General features: G+C 39.5%; 2 protein-coding genes across 2 annotated transcripts; one reads left to right on the top strand and one right to left on the bottom strand.

Annotated features, from left to right (window-relative positions):
• Positions 1 to 4116: 4116 nt before the first annotated feature.
• LOC125895008 (neuronal acetylcholine receptor subunit non-alpha-2-like) lies at positions 4117 to 16410 on the top strand. Its single transcript, XM_049586778.1, has 6 exons — positions 4117 to 4390; positions 6567 to 6718; positions 10828 to 10872; positions 12229 to 12338; positions 13262 to 14174; positions 14999 to 16410. Exons 1-6 carry the CDS (start codon positions 4333 to 4335, stop codon positions 15161 to 15163), a joined length of 1443 nt encoding a protein of 480 aa, XP_049442735.1. The 5' UTR covers positions 4117 to 4332; the 3' UTR covers positions 15164 to 16410.
• A 707-nt stretch (positions 16411 to 17117) lies between these two features.
• LOC125895013 (uncharacterized protein C3orf85-like) lies at positions 17118 to 19725 on the bottom strand. Its single transcript, XM_049586783.1, has 5 exons — positions 19674 to 19725; positions 19426 to 19461; positions 18908 to 19032; positions 18701 to 18786; positions 17118 to 17580 (listed from the first exon to the last, which is right to left on the bottom strand). The coding sequence occupies exons 2-5, from the start codon at positions 19457 to 19459 to the stop codon at positions 17502 to 17504; spliced, it is 324 nt and encodes a 107-aa protein (XP_049442740.1). The 5' UTR covers positions 19460 to 19461; positions 19674 to 19725; the 3' UTR covers positions 17118 to 17501.
• Positions 19726 to 22352: the final 2627 nt, after the last annotated feature.

The raw sequence follows: 22352 nt of genomic DNA, 5'->3' as shown, positions 1-22352 counted from the left end.
AGGTTTTTACTGACAGCACGCATCTACACTATCAAATATTTTCTTATTCAGTGTTTGAGAATTCGCTTCACATGTTGTGCCTTTTTGTGGTATGGAGCTCCTACAGGGGAAAAGGTTTTGTTAGGGGAAGCAAGAATATTTCTTCTATCTATTTCTAAAAACACGTGGTTAGGTTTAGGGAACAAAAACACGTGGTTAGGTTTAGGGAACAAAAACACATGGTTAGGTTTAGGGAACAAACACATGCGGTTAGGTTTAGGGAACAAACACACGCGGTTAGGTTTAGGAAACAAAAACACGCAGTTAGGTTTAGGGAACAAAAACATGCGGTTAAGTTTAGGGAACAAAAACACGCAGTTAGGTTTAGGAAACAAAAATATGCAGTTAGGTTTAGGGAACAAACACACGCGGTTAGGTTTAGGGAACAAAAACACGCGGTTAGGTTTAGGGAACAAACACATGCCGTTAGGTTTAGGAAACAAAAACATGCGGTTAGGTTTAGGGAACAAAAACATGCGGTTAAGTTTAGGGAACAAACACACGTGGTTAGGTTTAGGAAACAAAAACACGCGGTTAGGTTTAGGCAACAAAAACACATGGTTAGGTTTAGGAAACAAAAACACATGGTTAGGTTTAGAAAAAAAAAAAAACAGGGTTCGGCTTTAGAATCTTACGGGATGCGAACGTTGCTCTCTTGGGTAAAAGTCTATGTTTCTTGGACCCATTCAACATCCCTCCTTCCCACCCCCGTCGGACTTTTTACGCCTTAACTTTTATCCTTGTCCCGCCATGTTTCCCCCATCATGCCAACATTAAAGGATGCCTTTTTTCGTTGGTTTCTGACGCCAGAAGTCACTGCCCAACAACTCGACGACTTCAGAGTGTGACTGGGACTCCTTGAGCAGCAGTCTTTGAAACTATTGATATGTCATAAGAACCAGAACCTGTATTAATCATTCTGGGTGTATCTGAAGCATTAAGACAACTCTCCATTGACCAACAAATATTCGAGCTGCTGTGTAATACTCCAGATGACACTGGGATAGGTTGCCAGATAATCACACGGTTGACACATAGAGACAGACAAACATTCACACCTACAGGCAATTTAGAGTCACCAATTGACCTAAGGTGCATGTCTCTGGACTGTGGGAGGAAACCGGAGTACCCGGAGAAAACCCACACTGACACGGGGAGAACGTGCAAACTCTGTTCTGTACAATGAAAGTAGCGCTGACACTACAACATGATATACGTTATTTCACCTTTGGCTTAATAAAATGAATCCTAAAACTTGACAAAGAGTTTTAGATATTTCTTTTAATGAACACAGTGCTACCAGTCTCGTAGATACTAAACTGTAAAGCCCATTTCTATCAACAGCTTGTTCTCACCTCTGCTAAACATTTTGTGCACTCTCTTTTAGAAGTCAGCTGGTAGCACAGTACAGATTTCTCAACACACAGTTCTTCATCAAAAGTGTTGTTGTTCTCAGCTGTGATTTATAAACCGCCATCGCCATCAGTTGTGTGTTTGTGTGGGGGTGATGTTAATGAGTTTATGTTGCTCTCAGCGCTCTTTTTCTGTTCCCTTTTTTTGTCCCTCTGTCTTTGTGTGTGAATCAGACCTTCTGTTCTCTTTTTCTTGTCTCCATACAGATCGCTGGCTGCAGAGTGACTCGTGTTTGTTCTGTTTGTTTTTTGTGTGTTTAAAGGAAATAAAGAAAAGAAAAGAATTAAAAAAAAACACAATCACAGTGTTATATAATTGTGATGTAGCATTTGGTCGCACAACCTGCTGCACTGACAACAACACCTCACAAATAGATCCGCTCTGGTCTACGGTTATATGTTCCCGTGAGTATGTGCAACTTGCTGGTCCCTTTACTCTTAAGTTTGATTCGTCCATAGGTGCAACGCGTGAACACAAAGAAATGCACCCTGGGACAGATTATACCCTCATGGCTGACTGGATGTCTGACACTGGAAACATCTGGCTGTGACAGTGTGTGTGTTGTTTGAGAGTTCATGAGTCTCTCGTGGCAGCTGGTTCACTGATAGGACATGACAAGCAGCACAACAGGGAAACACCTACACAGGATTGGTACGTGTGTGTGTGTGTGTGTGTGTGTGTGTGTTACATGTAGTAGCCGTCATGAGCACGAGCAACACATTCTCACTCTGACCTCATCACAAATCAACGTTTGGTCATGGACTTTCCACATAGAGATATGACTTGCAAGGTACCCTTGGTTGTTAAAGGTCTGGGACGCAACCCGGTCTCACTCCGAAGTCGTCGAAATCCAGTGTTTGGGCAGTGACTTGCGGCGTCAGACACTGATGAAAAAAGCTGTCCTTTAACGTTGGCATAATACATGGCTGGTCATCATTATAGTTTGGCATACAGTGGTGTCAGGGGGAAATGCTGCGGCACAAGAACAAAAGTTAGGGTGGCAAAAGCCTGAGTAGGGTGAGTGGGACAGATGGTGGATGGGTCCAACAAACACTGACCTTCATTCAGGAAAGTGGTGTTCACGTCCCGTAAGATTATAAAGCCAAACCCTGTCCTTTTTATCTAAATCAGTGCGTTAGTTGTTGGTGGAAAAAAACATCAGTTCAAATTGTTGTACCAACGTAGTGCATTTATTTTGAAAGAAGACAATGCATGTAACAGGCAGAACTTGACACGGTGTCCCAGAACGTCAACAACCAACACACCCAGTGTACCTTTCACGTATGTGGACGTGAAAAGTTCATGACCAAATGTCGATATGTGACGAGGTCGGAGCGAGAATGTGTTGCTGAAATATGTCAAGTTGTGTTAAGAAGCTTTTATTGGTGTTTATTTTAACAGGAGGAAGTGTTGCTATACACACTGCTACGTGTAGCTTCATGCTAACATCACGGACATATGTAATCTTGCTTGCTGATGTTGTTCATTTCTTCCCATCTTAGGATCATATTCTTGTAGTTACATGTCTGGCTGTGTTAAGAAGCTTTTATTGGTGATTGGTGATCGTGATGAAGACGGAGTGAGAATTTGTTTTCCTATGTCAACTTCTGCCATTTACACGCACTGTCTATTTCCAAAATACACCTCCACTTTCACTGGAAATTCACGGTTTGCCGACAGTTTCTTTCAAAATAAATGCACTACATTGGTACAATGATGCAAATTGACATTTTTTTTCCTTCAACAATAAACACCTAGTTACATTTTGCCAACACATGCCATTTTTTCCTGTATTTTCTATACATGTATGTGCTAATAAACTAAATAAAACAGAATGCACAACTGCATGTGTATAATTAAAATGCTGACAGAAGATAAACTTCACTGCACAGGTTTTTGTACTGTCCTGTGCAGCTGAATATATACCATGACTGATAATATGGCAAATTAATACATATAAACCAGATGCAGAACACAAACAACTGGAATATCATAATAGTCTTTTTTTCTCCATCACATGCCTGCTCTGTAGCTGGGGGGCTGTCTAAATAACAATGAAGCCCTCTGCTGTCGTGTAACCTCTAATAACATGATGTCCTGGTTTACTGCTCATAATGGCGCTCTCCAGTGGACGAGCAACGACAGTGACATGAGAAACACAGCTGATCTCCCTCTATCTGCCAATTAAACTGTGGGCTAGTACTGTGTTACTGCAGGGCATGCAGCCCTCTGCAGGGAATAAGGTAGCAGTCTATTAGTAGCATAACATCCAGCCTTTAGCACACGGAACTATAATTACAGCACATCATAACTCTAGATATAGGCTAGTCATCCTAATGAGGAAATGCTGAAGTCATTATGAGTACCTACAGGAGCTCTGAGAAATGTGCAAATGCTGTAAACATTTTAAAGGATGATGACATAGCTGTGTCGTTTCATAGTATCAGGAATATTTTATATTTTTTTTTATACTCATTCATTATACTCTGTCCCTGATCAGACCTGCTGCCTACACAGGTGACAAAAACCAAAAAAGTATCAAAGCATCTTTCAAACTCCACGACTCAGCCCCACCCGGGCATCCCTCCTCCTTCCCTCCTTCCCTTCTTCCTCCTCCTCTCCCTCCAGGGAGCCGCTCTGTTGACAGCCGCTCCCCGTGACGCCTCCACCTCCACCGGAATCACAGCACAGGGACACCGGCCACATGCGCCCTCACACCGCTGTGAAACTGTAGCAGAGGGCTTGTTCTCCGCATGGTACTGAGCACCACGGTGCTTTTGCCACCTCAGTGTGTGTAGCTACTCCTCTCCAGCTGAACAGCGGATAGTAACAGGAGGCTGCAGGAGCTGGAGCGCACAGTCGGACCTGGAGGACAACAAGATGAAGTTGGCGGTCCTCCTCCTCCTCCTCTGCCCGCTGTCCCTCGCCGACATCCCCGGTAAGATGTGTTGTTCTGAATATCTTTTTTAGTGTTTCTCTGCAGTATCTTGGTTTTTGGTTTAGATTTGAAAAGATGGACCATGTGGTGCATCACTGATGTCTATAAAGATTCAAATCAGCTGCGCATCACCTCTGATGACCTCGTCTGCCAAAAAGTAGGCTACAACCTCATCCACTGCTTATCCAAAAGTCTGTTGTTGTCACTTTACAGCAATTTGTCACAGAATTTATTAAATTATCTATTTATTTATCATGTGCTTTTATGTCTGTTGATCTTATTTTGTAGGCTACTTTTAGTCGAAGAGAACATTTCCACTTTTTCCTCTCCAAAAACAAGTTTAACTGTATTTGTAATAATAATAATGACTAAATAATAAGCTAAAAAATAATGAAGAAAAGTCAGATTTTATCAGAGCTTTTTCCACTGCACTCCTGCATCCACCAGAGGGAATTTTAAGCCACATATCAGCAGAAGAATAAGGTGTTGGGGCCCCAGCTCTGTTTGTGCTGAAGATGACTGGTCATCAGACGAACAGGAACACAGGCGTCAGATGTCAGTGTCCAGCTCTCAGCACTTCTGAGTCATTGAAAGCACAGACAGAGGTGATCCGACAGGAAGCGAATGCCCTCTGACTTTGTGGTTTTCTGTTTGCTCTGTGGGCACTGTACATTTATTCACCCCGTGATGTCAGACAGATGTGAAGCCAGAGGAGAAACCAACAAGCAGGTTAAAAGGGCCACGCTTCCTCCTCGCCACACACAGCGGCTCTAGCACTTGACGTCCCTCATGTGTCTGACATTATGGCTGCCTTTTGTCAATATTACTGTCTCTGTCCCTCCTGAGACATAGTATCGCCTCGGGCTGACTGATGTGCTGACTGCCCAGCTTATATTATCGCTGTCACCTCCCCCTCCATTTGCAGAGCTGCATGATTCACCTCTCACCCTCAGCTGTATCTGATGTGCCTACAATACCCGTCGACACACAGCTGGAGGACTTAAGTTACAATTGCTGTGATTTGCCTGGGGAATTTTCCAGATTTTGGCTTTTTGGGGGTGAAGATAAGCTGGATTTGGAGAGAAACAACAACAACAACACTTTGTGTAATACATACTCTGTTAATTCATATAATGGAGCACACAAGGATTCACTAATGAGTCAAATTGGTAGTTCTCCAGCTGCTGGAGGTGTTCAAGTACATCTATGTTGTCTTGCTCCGCCATAACCTGTGCATGGTGTTGGTGAAGTTTATGTATCTCCTCCCCTAGCTCATGGCACAGGGCTTGAAAACTTGGCGTAGTCTCTGAACGCAATGCCTTAATTTCTCGCCTCAGCTCCGTTCAAAAGGGCAGTAATTTCCACTCTGAAGTTGGTCAGGATAGCTTCACGGGAGAGCTGAGGTTCTTCCCAGAGGAGTTCAGCTGTGAGTTGGCCGCCTTTCGCCAGCTAGCCGACTGGCTGATCCTCGCTCTGGTGGTTGTTTCTTTCTCCCTGGCTTTTCTACGCCAGGTAACAGTTGGATGAGCAGTGAGAATTATATATATTAACTGCTCTCACAGAAATAATTCAGCCTTAGTCGTAGAAATGTGCAATATAAAGTGAAAAAACGTGAGCCAATAAGACCTACATCTGCTCCATGATGGTGCCTAACCCATCTCTCCACAGTCTGCAAGTTTGAACATGAATCCATTTCCTTTTCAGTAGGATTACTGTCCATGGTGCTGCAACATACTTTCAAAGTTTTACCATCATTTCTTCATACAAAGGCTCTCTCATAAGTCATTTTTATGAAGAACAAGCAATTCAAAGGATTTGAATGTCAAGGTGCTACTGTCAACCCAGCTGTGGTTTCCTTTCAGACTGTACCTCTCCAGAAGCAGCCTAAAACTTCTCCAAAAGAACCACTTAAAAGACATTTGCACATGTCTAATGTTTTATGAAAGAAAATATGTCAAAAAAGTCCTCAACAACAGTGATTAGAATAAAGTTATGATAATCTATTTTTCATTGCTGTTAAATGAAATTGTGGTAAAAGAAGGGATTTGGGCTTTTTTTGTTTGTTTTTTCGTCAGTGAAAGCTGTACTCAGTTCTATTTTATTCATCAGTTAGCGCAAAGCATGTGTTAATGTAATGAGCTTATTAATGAATCCACACTTCTCCTCTTTGTTCCAGCTCAGAGTGAGTTTGTATCCTTGGCGGAGATGGAGGACGCCCTGCTGAAGAACCTTTTCCAAGGCTACCAGCGCTGGGTCAGGCCCATCCAGCACGCCAACGACACTGTGAGGGTGCGCTTCGGACTCAAGATCTCCCAGCTGGTTGATGTGGTGAGAACACACCTGCCGTCACACACTTGTGTATTCATGAGAAGATCTGTAGGATCGGATCCCAATAATGGATCCAAGTTATCCACCAACCCCTCAAACATCATAATTTTAAGACTTACTAAAAAGGTCAATCACATGGAAATGTATTCGCTTATTTGTAAAACATCAGGCTTAATGTCACCCATGTCAGCTTCCGTGACAACGTGTGCGGCATGGAAAATATTTCATTCTGATTTTGAAGCTACCTAATGGGAAATGTAGTTAGAAGAAGAAGAACACTACAGTTTATCTAAACAAACACCTTATTTTGTACCTTATATTTCACCTTATCATGATGATGATCTTAAAGGTCCAGTGTTCAAGATTTGGGGCAATATATGGGCAGAAATGGAAAATAATCTAATAGTGTAAAATTAGCTGAAAATGAGAATCGTCATGTTTTCATTACCTTAGAATAAGTCGCTTATATCTACATAAGGAACTGGTCCTTGTCCACAAAGATCACTGTGGTGCACTGCATATTTCTACAGTAGCCTAGAACTGACAAACCAAATACTGACTCTAGACAGGGCCATTTGCGTTTTCACGTCGGCCACTGTAGTAGCCCCTCCACAAGAAGAGTGTCAGAAGAATACTTATTTTTAATGTGAAATTTCTTTATTCAGTATTTTTACGGTTTAATTTACCAGCTCTGTTTATTTTTTATTTTTTTTAAAGATATTTTTTGGGGCTTTTTAGCCTTTATTTGATAGGACAGACAAATGTGAAAGAGGGAGAGAGAGAGTGACATGCAGCAAAAGGCCACAGGCTGGAGTCGAACCCGGGCCGCTGCGGCAACAGCCTTGTACATGGGGCGCCTGCTCTACCACTAAGCCACCGACACCCCAGCTCTGTTTATTTTTGAGATGAAGAGATGTCTGCAGATAAAAACCTTGTTAATGTCTAAATGTCAAGTTCCCAGAAAAAATAGGTGTGCGCATCTGCAGGTGCTGGGCCAGCGTCCTGTTGGAGAAACACTCATTTGTACGGTGAAACTGCTTTGTTCAGTGTTTTACCAGTTTTAATCACCTGGTCCATGTGCTTTGGAGAGGAGGAGACCTCTGATCTCCTGAACAATGTGCACTGAAGGACTCCTAATGGGAGAAGTTTCAGCTAATTGCAATCTGCAGTCCTCACTGATAGATGCCACTGAATCTTCTTAAATGTCACACACTGTTCCTTTAAAGGATAAGTCTGGGGTTACTGCCAACAAATCACATGAAAAGACCCAAACCAACAATAAATAGATCCTACTAGCCAGTATTGTCTGTGTAGTCAAGCCTGATGAAGCTTTTCATTCTGTGCCACAGATCTCAGTTCTTGTCTAAAACTGTTAGAAACACATGATCATGGTCATTATAGTTTATTTGGAGTCTATTCCACATACATCGTCCTGTAGTCAGAAATTGCTTGCAAGTGCACCAAGTCTGTAAATACTGTAAATAAATATTAATGAACAATTTGCTCCTGTTTGGCTTTAATTTGCACAGGACTCTGTGGTTTTAAGGAATCATTTAGACCTTAATTTGAAATACTTCAATTTAGAAAAAGAGGAATACATTGTGTATGTATTGTATTGTGATAATATGTGCGGCCAATTTTTAAAGACCTACGTCTTCATTAGGAATCAGTTGGCTTGACTCTGAGACCTACACACATAGTGGTGAATAGGGGTGTAAAAAAATTTAATACACTTGACTATTGTGATATTATGTTTTTTGATATACAAATATAATATGCTAATACACATGCCTTGCTGACAGTACCAATTATTTCAAAATATATTCAAATCGTACCCCATGTATTGTGATTTGTATCCTATCAGTAGATTATTGCAGTAGTGGTGAAGTGTAAAACACCTACTAATGCATTGTTGGTTTTGGTCTTTTTATGGGAAAACTATAGTACATTTCCATCCGTATCCTTCAAAATAAGAGTGAGTTACAACATTTAAATATAACAAAGAACCTTCCTTCGTTCATTCTTTTGTTTTCAGCCAAGCAGTGTCACTGTCCGTGATGCTGAACAAAATTATTGTAGTTAACTAAAACTAAACTAAAAACTAAAACTAGGTGTGAAAAGAAAAAAAAAATAATAATAACATAATAATAAATAACCTGGTTTCAGTCCGAAGTCGTTGAAATCTGCTTGAAAAAATGTGTCCTTTAATGTCAGCGTGATACACAGCCAGTTGTCGTTATAGTATACGACGCTCGGTGGCGTCAGGAGGAAACATGGTGGAACAAGAAAGAAAATTAAGGCGGCAAAAGTCTGTGTGGGGTGGGCCAGGAGGGGTGGTTGCTGGGTCCAGCCAAACCCTGTTCTTTTAACCACTTGCATTAATTTTTAAAAAAGTCAATTCGCGATGTTGTGCCAACATAATGCATTTATTTTGAAAGAGACTGTATGTTAACGGTAAATTTCCTGTGAAAACAGAAGTGTATTTTCAACATAACTGTGAGTCAACTGCCTTCACAAAGTGTTGTGTTTATTGCAACACCTATTCTGAACTTTTTAAATCTTTCCCCTGATAAATACCCCCCCCAATAATAAAAAACCAAAACCAAAGTAATACTAATAATTTTTGAACAATAAAGATAAACTAAAATAAGCAAACCCACTCGGGAAACTAACTGAGCTGAAAACAAAAATTAAAAACGTAGAAGACAAATGAAAAATGCAAAATAATTGTGGTGCTGAAACCAAAGAGGCCACTGGCAGCGTCACAGTGTGTGGAGCTTTCTGTGCTCCTGAAATAGATCGGGAACACTCTCTTCATATCTACAGTCGCACACTCTCTGGAGTGTTCCTTTAATATTTCAGAGGCTGGCTGTGATAGGTTGAGATGGTTTAGGTGTCCGAGAGGAGAAAACAGAGGATGCTAATGGACTAGCTGCTCCTCTGGGCTTGAAATATTCATCTCAACCAGTTCAGATTTAACCCTTCATCTTTCCACCTAATAAGAGTGCTGGGTAAAAACAATCAGTGATGAATTAAACAGAGAGCCCTCATGGATCTGCAGAGAGGAAAGATTCAGGTTGATGATCTGTTGGTTTGGGAATAGAGAGCGGGGAAGAGAGCTTGGCTTCTCCATGTGCGTCTCTGGGCTGCTACTGTACATGGCTCTGTATTAGATTATGGTTCACCTCTGCTCTGTGTGATCACCAAAACATCCAACTCAGTGTGACAGCTGAGGCCTGGTCTGGATACACTGAACAGAGACGTCATTGTGTACGCCTCTACTCTTTATTTCTCTCAAGTCTTTTGCTCTCAGTCGTCCCCCCTCTATTTTTCAAACTCCCCTCCAGTGATGTGGAAATAAACCTGTGTTAACCACTCTCCATCTCTCTATTCCCGTCTTCATCTATTTTCCTTTCGCTGCATTTATATTGCTTCGGCTTCAGGGTTCACTGCACCCACCCCCGGTTTTATGTTTCTTTTTCTTGTTTGCTAAGGAAGTGGCAGAGACAGGTAAATGAGATTCTGTCTGATTTCATGGCAAAGGAAGGGATGATTTAGTTTGCTTTCAACCACGCTTCTCATCTAGTCCACTAATCAAATCTATCATCATGAAGGAAGCACCCGGGTCAGACTGTAAACAGGTTACATCACATGCAACCCACTAGGGTTTCTTGCTTTTTGTTGGTAGGTAAGTTTATTTATATAACACATCTCTGCAACAATTCAAATTGCTCCCCATAAAACATCTAAAACATCAAGACAAACTCCAAAAAACAAAGAAACACATTATAACACCATTAAAGAGATAGAGAATAGAACATAAAATCAAAAACAGAGATAAACATATTCATGTGAACATAACTGATTATCTTTCTACCATTATCTTCATGTTTGTTGTCTATGTTGATGTAAATTCACTTTCTGTTTATGTCGCTCCAGGTATTAAAGACTTTGGGAGTGTTTCAGTTTTGAGTTTTGAATTTTGGTGATATTAAAACACCTTTTTTTTTTTTATTTTGATCTTGAAATGTGCCCACGCAGTTATCTTGCCTCTGGGGTCTGTCTTACATTTTTTGATATAACTCTTCTGTCTGTCATCTGTGTTTTAGGATGAGAAGAACCAGCTAATGACAACTAACGTTTGGCTTCTTCAGGTGAGCAACACACACAAAAACAAACAAAACGATTGAAGCTTCATTTGCAAGGACCATGCCACAACAATATGTTTAAAAGTCTAATTGTAATTCAGGAGGTGAGGGCTGGTGAATGGATGTAAATGGAGGTGAAGGTGGAAGAGTGGTGTCTTCTGTTAGGTTGATCTGGGAGCATGTGCTGGAGATCAGTGAGACTCAGTGTGGGGGTTACAGGCCCCTCAGACAGTACCTAGAACGAGACATGGGAGAGGTATGCACCAGATTGATTGGGAAGAGATGAGGGGAGAAGGGGACGAGAGGATGAAGGAATGTGTGTATGGAGGATGATGGATGAAGGAAGGGAAAGGGAGGGTGGGTCAAGACATCTGGGACAAACAGAGCAGGATTGATTGACCTGGTATAAGCAGGCTTGGCAGGTAATTAGAGGTATGTTTGAGGCATGGCCCTGCTTCTGAATCTAAGTTAACAAATTAACTTCATAAAATGGTAACAATCAATCTCACCATCTGTGTCCGCAGGTCAGTAAAAAGACAAGCTAATACTGCTGAATAATACTGTGATGCTGTGTTAAGAGGGAACATGATAATATTGGTATTGACTAGCTCGTGTCTTTTACAAAAACACAGATGTCAGTCTAAATACTATAAGATAAGTTCAGCACTAGTTTATTTTCTAATAAATGAAATACTTTTGATTGTATAAAAGATTTTTGTGAGGCATTTTCAAATAATATTAACTTGACAAAACAGAATTTGACTAAAATGCACTGATTTTTATTTATTTGTTTGTCTATTTTTTTGGTGTAAAAAGCTAGACTATTAAAAATGGGTTGCAATATGCAATAAGGAAAGATATCCGCAATCTCCTTCTAAACCAGCCCTATAAAAATTTTGTTTAATTTTATTTTTATATTTTTAGTACTTTATATACTGGTATATATATATATATATATGCTTTTTTTAAATTTACTTTTCTTTTTAATTATTTTTTATTGAGTGAGTAAAGTTCTGAATAGATTAAATTTCATAATTTGTAAGTCAAATTTCATGATTGTTTAAGTTCTCTTAATGTACTCTGAGACATTGCATCCCAACCAGACTTTCATCATTATTTATTTTATTTGCTTTTCTATTTTTCAGTCTCAAAATAAAATGAGAACAGGATCGCCAAAAAAAAAAAAAAACAACATAATTTCCCTCAGGACGTGCTTGTGTGTAATGATCCAAGAGAAGAAAGAACTTATTAAAAGATGTTTTATCAATATTGATGCCTAGAAATGCAAATAAAGACTATTGTTTAGTGTTGTTTAAAGGTCTAACTACACTGATTCCTGTGTCCTGTGTTCACATTGAACAGGAGTGGATCGATTACAAGCTGCGATGGAATCCAGACAAATATGGAGGAATCACTTCTATCAGAGTCCCGTCTGAAAATATCTGGCTCCCAGACATCGTCCTCTATGAGAAGTAAGACTGCTCTCATGGGCACCAACTGAATGACGATTACCTTCATGTGAAACTTAAATAAATACTACTTTACCAATATGAAAAGTCCAGAAACAAAAAAGTTATTATAGTTATATATCCTCCTGAGACCCTGTGTCCTCATATGAGAACATCACATTTTGGGTTTACTTGACCTTAACTTAGACCTGTTGTCTTCGTTCGTGGACACTTTTTTGGTGCCATCTAGTGGTAGTAAGAGCACAATACACTAATCCACATAAAAGCAAGATGGCAGCCATCTCTGCCAAGTCAGTCTGCAGCTGATCCCGATACAAAAGTTGGTCCAACACCTGATCACATTTTATGGTTGAAACTTGTTTATTTATGATTAATAATGCTTCTAGTTTGATATGGCAACAAATTTGACCAATTTTAGCAACAGTAACAAGCCAAAATGCTGTTAAATAGGAAGTACTTGTTTGAAGACATTGGGACTTTATTATCATCTCGTTTGAGGACATTGATACTTAATTATTGTTGACAATGTATAGTTTTTATACTTACTGGGTCCCACTGATTTGCAATAGCTTGGAGAAATTAAAAATGCATACCAAACAAAAGTTCGGGTCTCAGGAGGATATAGGACTTATGGATAGAATCTCATTTTCAAGATGTAACCAAATTTAAAAGTGCTGCTCATATTTAGTCCCCTATTTTTTTAGTTTGCATTGACCATTAGTTATTCTAGAAGTTAGCATAACAATAGAAAAATAACAAATGCATGTATCGCTTTCCTTATCAGAGCTATATAGTGCTGTATAATGATAAAATCAGACCACAAAAGTTACATAAAGAACATCAATACAATCACCTGATACTGATACAGATCTTCTGTAAATGTGGTTCTAAGACTATGTTCTGACCTCTGCTCCATGTGTCTTCAGTGCTGACGGGCGGTTCGAGGGCTCCCTGATGACCAAAGCCATCGTCAAGTTCAATGGTGCCATCACCTGGACGCCACCTGCCAGTTACAAATCTGCCTGCACTATGGACGTCACCTTCTTCCCCTTCGACCGCCAGAACTGCACCATGAAGTTTGGCTCTTGGACATACGATGGCAACATGGTGGACCTGGTGTTGATAGACAACCAGGTAGACCGGAAGGACTTCTTCGATAATGGGGAGTGGGAGATCCTTAGCGCCACTGGTGCCAGAGGGAACAGGAAGGATGACATGTATTCGTACCCCTTCATCACTTATTCCTTCATTCTGAAGAGGTTGCCATTGTTCTACACACTCTTCCTCATCATCCCATGTTTGGGTTTGTCTTTTCTGACCGTCCTGGTGTTTTACCTTCCCTCGGATGAGGGCGAGAAGCTGTCACTCTCCACCTCTGTCCTTGTGTCGCTCACTGTGTTCCTCCTGGTCATAGAAGAAATCATCCCCTCCTCCTCCAAGGTGATCCCGCTTATCGGAGAGTATTTGCTTTTCATTATGATCTTCGTCACACTTTCAATCATCGTCACTGTCTTCGTCATCAACGTGCACCACCGCTCCTCAGCCACTTACCACCCCATGTCGCCGTGGGTTCGTAACCTCTTCCTTCAGAAATTGCCGAGGTTGCTCTGCATGCGTGGACACACCGACCGCTACCACTATCCAGAGCTGGCTCCTGAGAGCCCCGAGCTGAAGCCTCGTTCAGGTCGGAAAGGAGGCCAGAAGGCAAACAGCGGAGCTCACGGACAAACGACTTCTGAGGGGAAGGAGGATGAGGCCTGGGCGACCATGTTGGACAAGGCTATCTATTCAGTGCGCTACATAAGCAGACATATCCGCAAGGAACACTTCATCCGTGAGGTGGGTTTGGCTGCATCAAGAATGCAAGTAATCATCAGAAAAGCTCCAGGGCTTAAAGGAATACTACACGTCAGCAAATGACCATTTTTTTGTCAGTTACTCACCCTGTATTGAATTTGTGAAGAGAACGTTTTTCTCACATGCCTCTGGTAAACCAAGAAATCGAAAAACGCAGACAGTTCTTGATGTATTGAAGTAATAGGCAACAGCAAAACAACAATAATCATAATCTTATTCATCCACTCGTATGCTCAGTATATAGAGAAAGATTTATACTTCTGTGTCGAATTGATGCCTTACTTACGGCATAGGCTCTGCGTTGATGTAGATGATATGAGTAGAGAAAAAGTCTGCTAGCTGCTAGGCTAATTTACACAATGTAAAATGCCATAGGCTTGTGCTAAAAACATTAGCATGTTGTATTTCTGGGGACAATGTGTCCAGCAAAAGATAAATGCTTTGTCTGTGAATCCTGCGAGCTATAGCGAAGCTGATTTGTGTACTTTTGTTTGAAATTGTCGCTGCTAAGCAATGTTTAGTGTGTGTTTAATATGTGTTTTGAATCAACTAAACTTTACAGCACTTCACAGAAACCCTGCCGCTGACTAGTGTTTTGGAGATGTAACTGCAGAGTGACACAGACACACCACCGCACAAGTATAAATACTCACAATGGCTGACTCTGCATAGAGCTGACACACAATAATAAGTCCTGCTTAACGCAGGGTGGGTAATTGGGACACAAATGGTCATTTGAGTAAAGTATTCCTTTAATGTTTATATATGTTCCTGTCATACCATCTCCCATTTCTTCTATTTCCCAGGTGGTCCAAGACTGGAAGTTTGTGGCCCAGGTGTTAGACAGGATCTTCTTGTGGGCTTTCCTCACCGTCTCAGTTCTGGGCACCGTCCTCATCTTCACTCCAGCTCTGTACATGTTTTTGAAAATCCCTCCTCCAACAGCAAGTGAGGATCCACCTTCACACTAGTAGCAATAACACACTGCTTTCACAGGCAGCTGATGATCCGCTTTCAACAATCTATGACAACATTTGTTGCCACTGAGCAAGACGAAGCCACTGCAGGTGTTTTGTAAAGGAGTACTTTGACTCTTTGATGGTTTTGTTTCTTCTCTAGATCCACTGTCACATGTTCTGTATGTCATTCAGTCGTTATCTGTAAACTTTGTATGCACATTAGAACGTTATGTCAGATTATTACAATATTTTGTTTACAGATAAAAAAGACAATTGATGCCACCTGTGCTGCTTTTCAGCGAGACTCACTTCAGATTCTACACATGGTGGCTTTAAGTAGCGCTAGAGTACACACAGTGGTCATTTTAGAACGGTATTTAAGCTAAAATCAAATGACACAAACAAAGGAGTAGAAGGAGAACTTTATTCAGAAAACACTTAAGCTAAAAAAAAAAAACTTCGCCAGATGTATTTAGCCAATTTCCTCATTATTGTTTATGCTTTCAATTGCCATTGCCTTTGATTTGATGAATGTGGTGGACCTAAAATTCCCAACATCACTTCAACATTATGTTCATTTTCATACACAGCTATTAAGTTATATACTGTAAGTCAGCTTTAGTTGTATTGTATATTGTATTGTAAGAAATAGAAACAATTTAATCTCTCAAGGTACCAACAACATCTGAACTACCTTACACATTCATTACAGATGCAACACCCTTTGACATGTTTGCAAAATCCTTTACGTTAGGCGAAGAAATGACAATGAGAGCCCTTCTCTGTGATGTTGTATGTATGTGAACAGCGAGTCCTTTGTCTTTCTCACCTTCCTCAAATACAAAATTTGATATTTTTTGGTCACTGCAGTTAGTGAAGCCACTTCACGCAACATAATATGAACTATTATAAATGAATGAATGAAGATATTTGTTCTTGAAATTACAAATTCCTCAAAAGCAGTGGTTCCCAACTGGTCCAGCCATGGGGTCCAGATTTCTCTTTAGTCATTAGTTCTTAGTTAGTTTAATACAGTCAGCATCGAACTTGTGTTTGTCCATGTCATCGAGCTAGTCTGCTGTCTCTGTCAGGCAGTTTTCCATTTGTCACTCACTCTACAGCAGGAAACGGCACTTCAAAATGCAAGCTCTGTGACAGAAACTCACTGTACCTCAAAATAAAGTGTGTTATTTACAAAATTTGACACATTTGCGAATCACTTGCGGTCCATTCAGAATGGATCCGCGACCGACTTTTGGACCGGGACCCACCAGTTGGGAACCGCTGCTCGAAAGTACAGTATTTGTATTGTTCAGATGGACTTTATTGCACTAATAAAGTTGTTTTAAATACACAATGCACTACTTTTTTTGAATAATTGTTATATATAACTAGCTGCATTGAATGGCTATTAAAGTTCATAATATCATACACATTGTGATACACACAGTACAGTCACAAAGTTGTCACAGATAACAGAGGAAGAAAAAAAGCACCATTAAAATGATATTTAAATGAAATGGCTGAAGTGACAGCACCACCTAGTGGTAAACCAGAGAGATGAAAAGTCTTTTTTTCCCCAAAACATCTTAAAAATAAATGAGTCTTTTCCTATACGGTGCATTTCAACCAGCTCTCATTTTGAAAAGCAAAACATGCAAGCTTTGCTAAGGGTGGATACAAAATGCAACACAGAGACTTTTCAAATGTATATCCATTCTTTATTTTTTGATACTAATTCAAGTGTTTAATGTATATTTATTAACTGCATGACATGATTTTATTACAAGACAATGACAATCCTAGAAATATAAGAAATATAAAGCTGTTGGCAACTAAAAAAGACATTATTATTCAATGTACATCCTTAAAACTGTTTAAAATGAATACATAAAAACTTTAAAAAATTTTACACAGCTGCAGCATTTTATATGAGGAGTATTTAGTTCAGGTCATTATGGGATATTAAAGCTTATGGTTATCTATTAAAATGGACAAAAGAAGTGTAGCCTCATTATGTAGATTTTTGTTCTTTGCCAGCTTACAATTATATAACCTTACACACATTTTAAACTAACGCTCACATTACACATATACAGTACAGCATTTAAAGGCAAAACTAATACATTCCCTCATAATGGTTGAGGCTCAGAATACTTTTACATCTGTTATTCATTAATGGCATTAGGTTAAATGTAAAGATTTAACCTCTAGGAAGCACTGTATTATTATTATTATTATTATTATTATTATCATCATCATCATCATCATCATCATTATTATCATTATTATTATTATATTTTTGTCCACAATATGAATTATGATCTCTTCAGTTTTATTATTTTTCTTTTTATCTGTGTCCACCCGTCTGACTGTCCAGGTGAGCTCGTGCATTGCGCAGCATCTCCATATACAGCCTGTTGTTTTCCCTGCAACATAAACACATGGGAGAAAAAAAAATGGAAAAATAAAAAAATATTTCAAGAAAGTGTGCTTTATTATTTCGATAGTATCAAAAGCAAGAAATGCCACTCAGGCAAAGCAACACTGCTCAGTGACAACAAAAGGCTACAGTTAAAGAATTATAAACTGATTTAGCAAGTGTATTTATTTGAAAAAACAACAACAAAACAATTCATAGTTATTAGAGAAAGAGGAAGAAGAGGAAGATGAAACGTTATTGTCTAAAGCAGTAATGTGTCTTTTGTTTGATGCTGCAAAATCTGCTATTAAAAGTTCATCAATGAACTTGGTTAATACTATCCTCATGTGAGTGGAACTGTGGTGACGTGGGAAGAAATGTGGCACTAAGTCAGCCCTCACTGGAAAAATAACCATGAAGTCATGGTACTGTGAGACCCATTTGTATAGGGGGACACTAGGACCCAGGTGAAATCTGGCCAGGTAGCATAGGGGTGCAAACGCACCCAAGGTATTGTTTTTTTAAGTGTAAACATTGAAGTTGTTGTATTTTTATTTTTTAACAAAATGACAACAACAAAATCCGCCAACAACTTATTGTTTCTTTTTGTAAAGGGTCCTTACAGTCCAGGGGAAGTGGCAGAGGAAAGGTATAAGTGTCTCTTAATATTAAACAATGTTTGCCTGTGGTTAGACGTGAGTAAATTGAACTTATTAACGTATGGTTGAATCTTTTAGTGCTGAGGTTGGTGTTGGCCTCCAGTCATGAGAGTTCACCTGTTGAGTTGTGGTGATATGATTTAAGGTTTGGTGTGTCACAGGTAGTAGTTTGGGTGTTGTCCTGTTGGAAAAGGGATTTCTTTTGGGTGTAGTTTTGGTTATCCACAGAGTAATCTTCCAGTGCAATGGCCTGTATGTACTTTTAATGGGTTTCCTGTCTATAACCTCGTGTCACTGTCCACAATCCTTTATGGGCGGAGGCTGCCCCTCTAATGGTCCATCACACCCCCTGCAGCAAGTGCTTTTATAATGTTACTGTTAGGGACCCTGAGTTTAATACAAGTTCTAATGAAGTTATATAAACGTTTTACACATTGAAACTGATTTGCTGCTGATCATCTGACTCACGTTGCCACAGAGCGGTCGAACATCATGTTACTCATGTCCATGTAGTACTGTGCATCTGTGCGTATTGCTGTCCAGTACTCGTTTGCCTGAGGAACAAAGACACTTTGTTTTAGAGATGCATCTTAAATGGTTTAAAAAGGCTTTTGCCTATCAATCATGCTGGGACTGTTTTACATTATGTATTCACACCACACAGTGCAGTGTTACCTGCTCCTGAATGGTGTAACCCCACTGGTTCTGAGAGTGGTGTGGATCCCAGTATCCTGTCTGTCTCTTCAACCTGATGAATCGCTTCGCCGCCTCCTCCTTCACGAACGGGGCGGCAAACACCCCTGAACACAATGGTAAAAACAGCATTTTAAAAAAGAGACGAATGAATTGCAGTTATCTGAGTGCTTATTTCAAATACTCAAGTCAATGTTCAACATTTAAAACAACAATATAAAACTTGATCAGATCAAAATTAACACAGTTGGTTCAGTCACTGAGGAAAGAGAGGAAGGAAAAAGGCATTTTCATAGAAGAAAATGTTTTTAGAAAAAGACTGACTAAATTAAATGACTGACAATGTTTGTAGATAATGCAAATCCAAATTTATTTAAAGTAATCAGATTACAGTGCTCAGTAAAGTGGATCATTATGGTGCTAAATCTAAAACATGTATTATTTAAACATTTAATTAAGACTAAAAAACATGTAGTCATTCATGAAATTGCCTAACTTACCACTCAGAAGAGCAAACAGGATCACAGACCTCATGTCTATAAAAAAATCAAACAAGTTTTTTAATAAGAAAAGTCATGAATAATAAACGTACAACTCACAAAACACACACACGTGCATAAAATTGCTTTCAAAAGACTTTGCAGTTGCTTACTTTTGGCACTCGTGTAAATCTTATCTCAATAAATAAGCTGTAGGTAATGAAATGAAAATAAAGTTATCAAAAAATTATGAGAAATGTGAGATTTACCTGCAGTGTGAGCTGCTGATCAGATGAATGTCTGAGTGTCTTCACAGCTCAGAATCTCTCGTCTGAATGTGAACGTGAACAAGAGTTTCTTTCACAGGTTTTTACCACCGACCAGCCACAGAGGAGTGAATGGCTTCAAGCATCAGGCCGGACGCTCAAGGTAACCACTTATCTGAGTGCCAGAGCTGTGACGGACCATCCTAACACACACACACGCTGGTGCTTCCCCACAGAAACAAGTCAAGCTCTCAGAGTCGACACAAAGGCGACCCTGTCTGGACTCAAAGTCTGTTAGTAAACTAACACATTGCAGAGTTTTTGATTTGAGTGAATCCAGTATTTTCCAAACGACATCCTCTGAAGCACTGGCAAAAATGTTATGCAACATAACATAACTATGTTTTCATTAATTAATAACCTGAAACTAAAACATTCCTTCATATTGCAACAACAGTCCTCACTTCATTAAAACCTGTCCATCATTACTCTCATTTAAATCTAATATGAAAAAAACACCCGTGCCATAGCTAATGTAATAAGCCCCTTGGGGTTTTTTTTAACCTCTCCTGCACAACCCCTGCCATGTTTATTTTTGTTTTTGTTTTTTTAATCACATTTTGTGCACTAATGATATTCAAACTCAAACTGAAATTCAAAATAAGAATCATGTTTTCAATTTCACTTCAATTGTTACATTTTATTTATAAAGCTCAGCTCAAAAAAAAAAAAAAAACTTAAATGGGGAAAAAATGGAAGACACCTAAAGAATCGCCAAGGTGATCTCTCTTCCAGGATAGAGACAGACATGCAATAGATATCCTGTATGCAGAATAGACCAACAAAATACAGTACAGACACTCCAAATGGAAAAAATGGCACATAGAAAAAGAGGCAGAGATAGAGAAAGAGAATGGCCCATTTAAATCTGAATAACTCCTCGTCTGCAATGTCCGCTATGTTTCCAAAGTAGCCCAGCACAGACAAACACTAGCTCTAAACAGGGCCATTTGCATTGTCTCATCGGCCACAGTAGTTCTCCTTCCGCTTGACACACAGGAAGTTTCAGCTCTGCAACCTCAACGCCAGATGCCACTAGATCCTACACACTGGACCTTTAAGTCCTGACAGCAACCTGGAGCAATGTGGTGTGTCCATAAAACGGTTTGTCATTTCGGTTTTTTATTAGGATTTTTCTATTTTCAGAGCATCAACACAAACAAATTCAAATACACATCTCTGCAGTGTTCATAACATTAATGATTTCAAAGTCCATCAGCACAGCACCAATCCTTGTATCATCCGGTAACCTATTCTACACATCAAGCCTCGAAACAAACACACAAACAAAAGGTCTCTATGACACAGCAAAACTGTATATTACAATTGTAGCTCATTTCAGTACAGTGTCTAGCTCCTATGACATGTTTAATCCTTTTATAAGAGACAAAACTGATTCCAGACAAACACATATGATTCTCTTCACATTCTGTCATTAACTAAACCCACTCTCTATACTCAGATCTAACTTGACCTTTCCACTTGCGAAGGATGACCCTAGCAGCTGGGTTAGAGCAAATGCTGGTTTGGGGATGCTGGGTAGACATGACGTGTCCCCCATGAGGCAAAGTTGAACTGATTCAGGGACAGGCATACCCAGCCACTCTTGTATTGTTTTGTCTCTACAGAAAGGTAGAACTTAAGGACGGGCCCACATTACCTGGATAAAGATGCCTTCCTGCCTTTTACATTTCCAGCATAGATTATTTTCTAGTAAACCAATTTTATGAAGACGGACAGGTGTAAAATAATATTGATAAATTATCTTGTAAAGCAGCATGCACTGGAAATTATCCTTGCCCAAGAATCCTTATCAGTGTTCAAATTTAAAACCCTCTGCCAGATAAGTCTGAGGTTCTGGCAGTTGCTGTTTATTGTGTTAGCGGATGTCTTTATTTTAATGGGTTTTTTTTTTCTAAATAAAGATTTATCACCTATTTTCACAACAGCATTCCCAATATACAGATACAACACACTGCTGAATTCTTTGTGTTTTACTGTTCAGCAAAAGAAACATGTTGCATTCAAATAAATGAATATAACATATTATATTGATTGTATGAAATGGGTCACAACATGTGTGTTTATTAAAATATAAAATGTTTGTGTGCATCAAATTTCTTCCACTGGGTGGGGCTGTAATCATGCTCATGGTTGGTAGAGAGTTCATGTTTTCAGCTCTGGGTGTTAAACCAATGTGTAGCGCACATGGGGAAAAATATTTCTTTGTTTTTCAGAATATATTTGAAGCCGTGTCAATGAATTAAAAAAAAAAAAAAATAGCAGGACCTGCTCAAGAAAAAGTATTTTCCAAAATAGAAAAAAAGAAAGAAAGTGAGCACAGATGATTGTGGACATAAAACCAGCCGCCTAACAGAAGTGACAACAACCTAAAGATTGTAATTCAAACTGCTTATCAATTTACATGATAAATTAAACCAAAAGGGAAAACATAACAAACTATGCATGTAAGTCCTGAGGGAAGGGGATTTAAAGCCTGAGTTTTTGCAGCCAAGAAAAGCTCGCTAAGACCTCAAATATTTCAAAGCAGGTCCCAAGAGTATTAATTTGGGTTTCTGCTTTAGAAAGTGCTGCATTAAAAGCTCACATCCTTTAAAGTAT

Source organism: Epinephelus fuscoguttatus, linkage group LG9, assembly GCF_011397635.1.
Source record: "Epinephelus fuscoguttatus linkage group LG9, E.fuscoguttatus.final_Chr_v1".
Taxonomy (NCBI): Eukaryota; Metazoa; Chordata; class Actinopteri; order Perciformes; family Serranidae; genus Epinephelus; species Epinephelus fuscoguttatus.
This window is presented reverse-complemented; position numbering and strand designations above follow the sequence as displayed.

Excerpts from the sequence above, each read along its gene's own strand:
- LOC125895008 (XM_049586778.1), top strand. The coding sequence starts at position 4,333 with ATGAAGTTGGCGGTCCTCCTCCTCCTCCTCTGCCCGCTGTCCCTCGCC. Across the intron at positions 10,873-12,228 it reads CTAACGTTTGGCTTCTTCAG|GAGTGGATCGATTACAAGCT; the intron begins GTGAGCAACACA and ends CACATTGAACAG. Across the intron at positions 14,175-14,998 it reads AGGAACACTTCATCCGTGAG|GTGGTCCAAGACTGGAAGTT; the intron begins GTGGGTTTGGCT and ends TCTATTTCCCAG.
- LOC125895013 (XM_049586783.1), bottom strand. The coding sequence starts at position 19,459 with ATGAGGTCTGTGATCCTGTTTGCTCTTCTGAGTG. Across the intron at positions 19,033-19,425 it reads CCTGTTTGCTCTTCTGAGTG|GGGTGTTTGCCGCCCCGTTC; the intron begins GTAAGTTAGGCA and ends CATTGTGTTCAG. Across the intron at positions 18,787-18,907 it reads GTTACACCATTCAGGAGCAG|GCAAACGAGTACTGGACAGC; the intron begins GTAACACTGCAC and ends TTTGTTCCTCAG.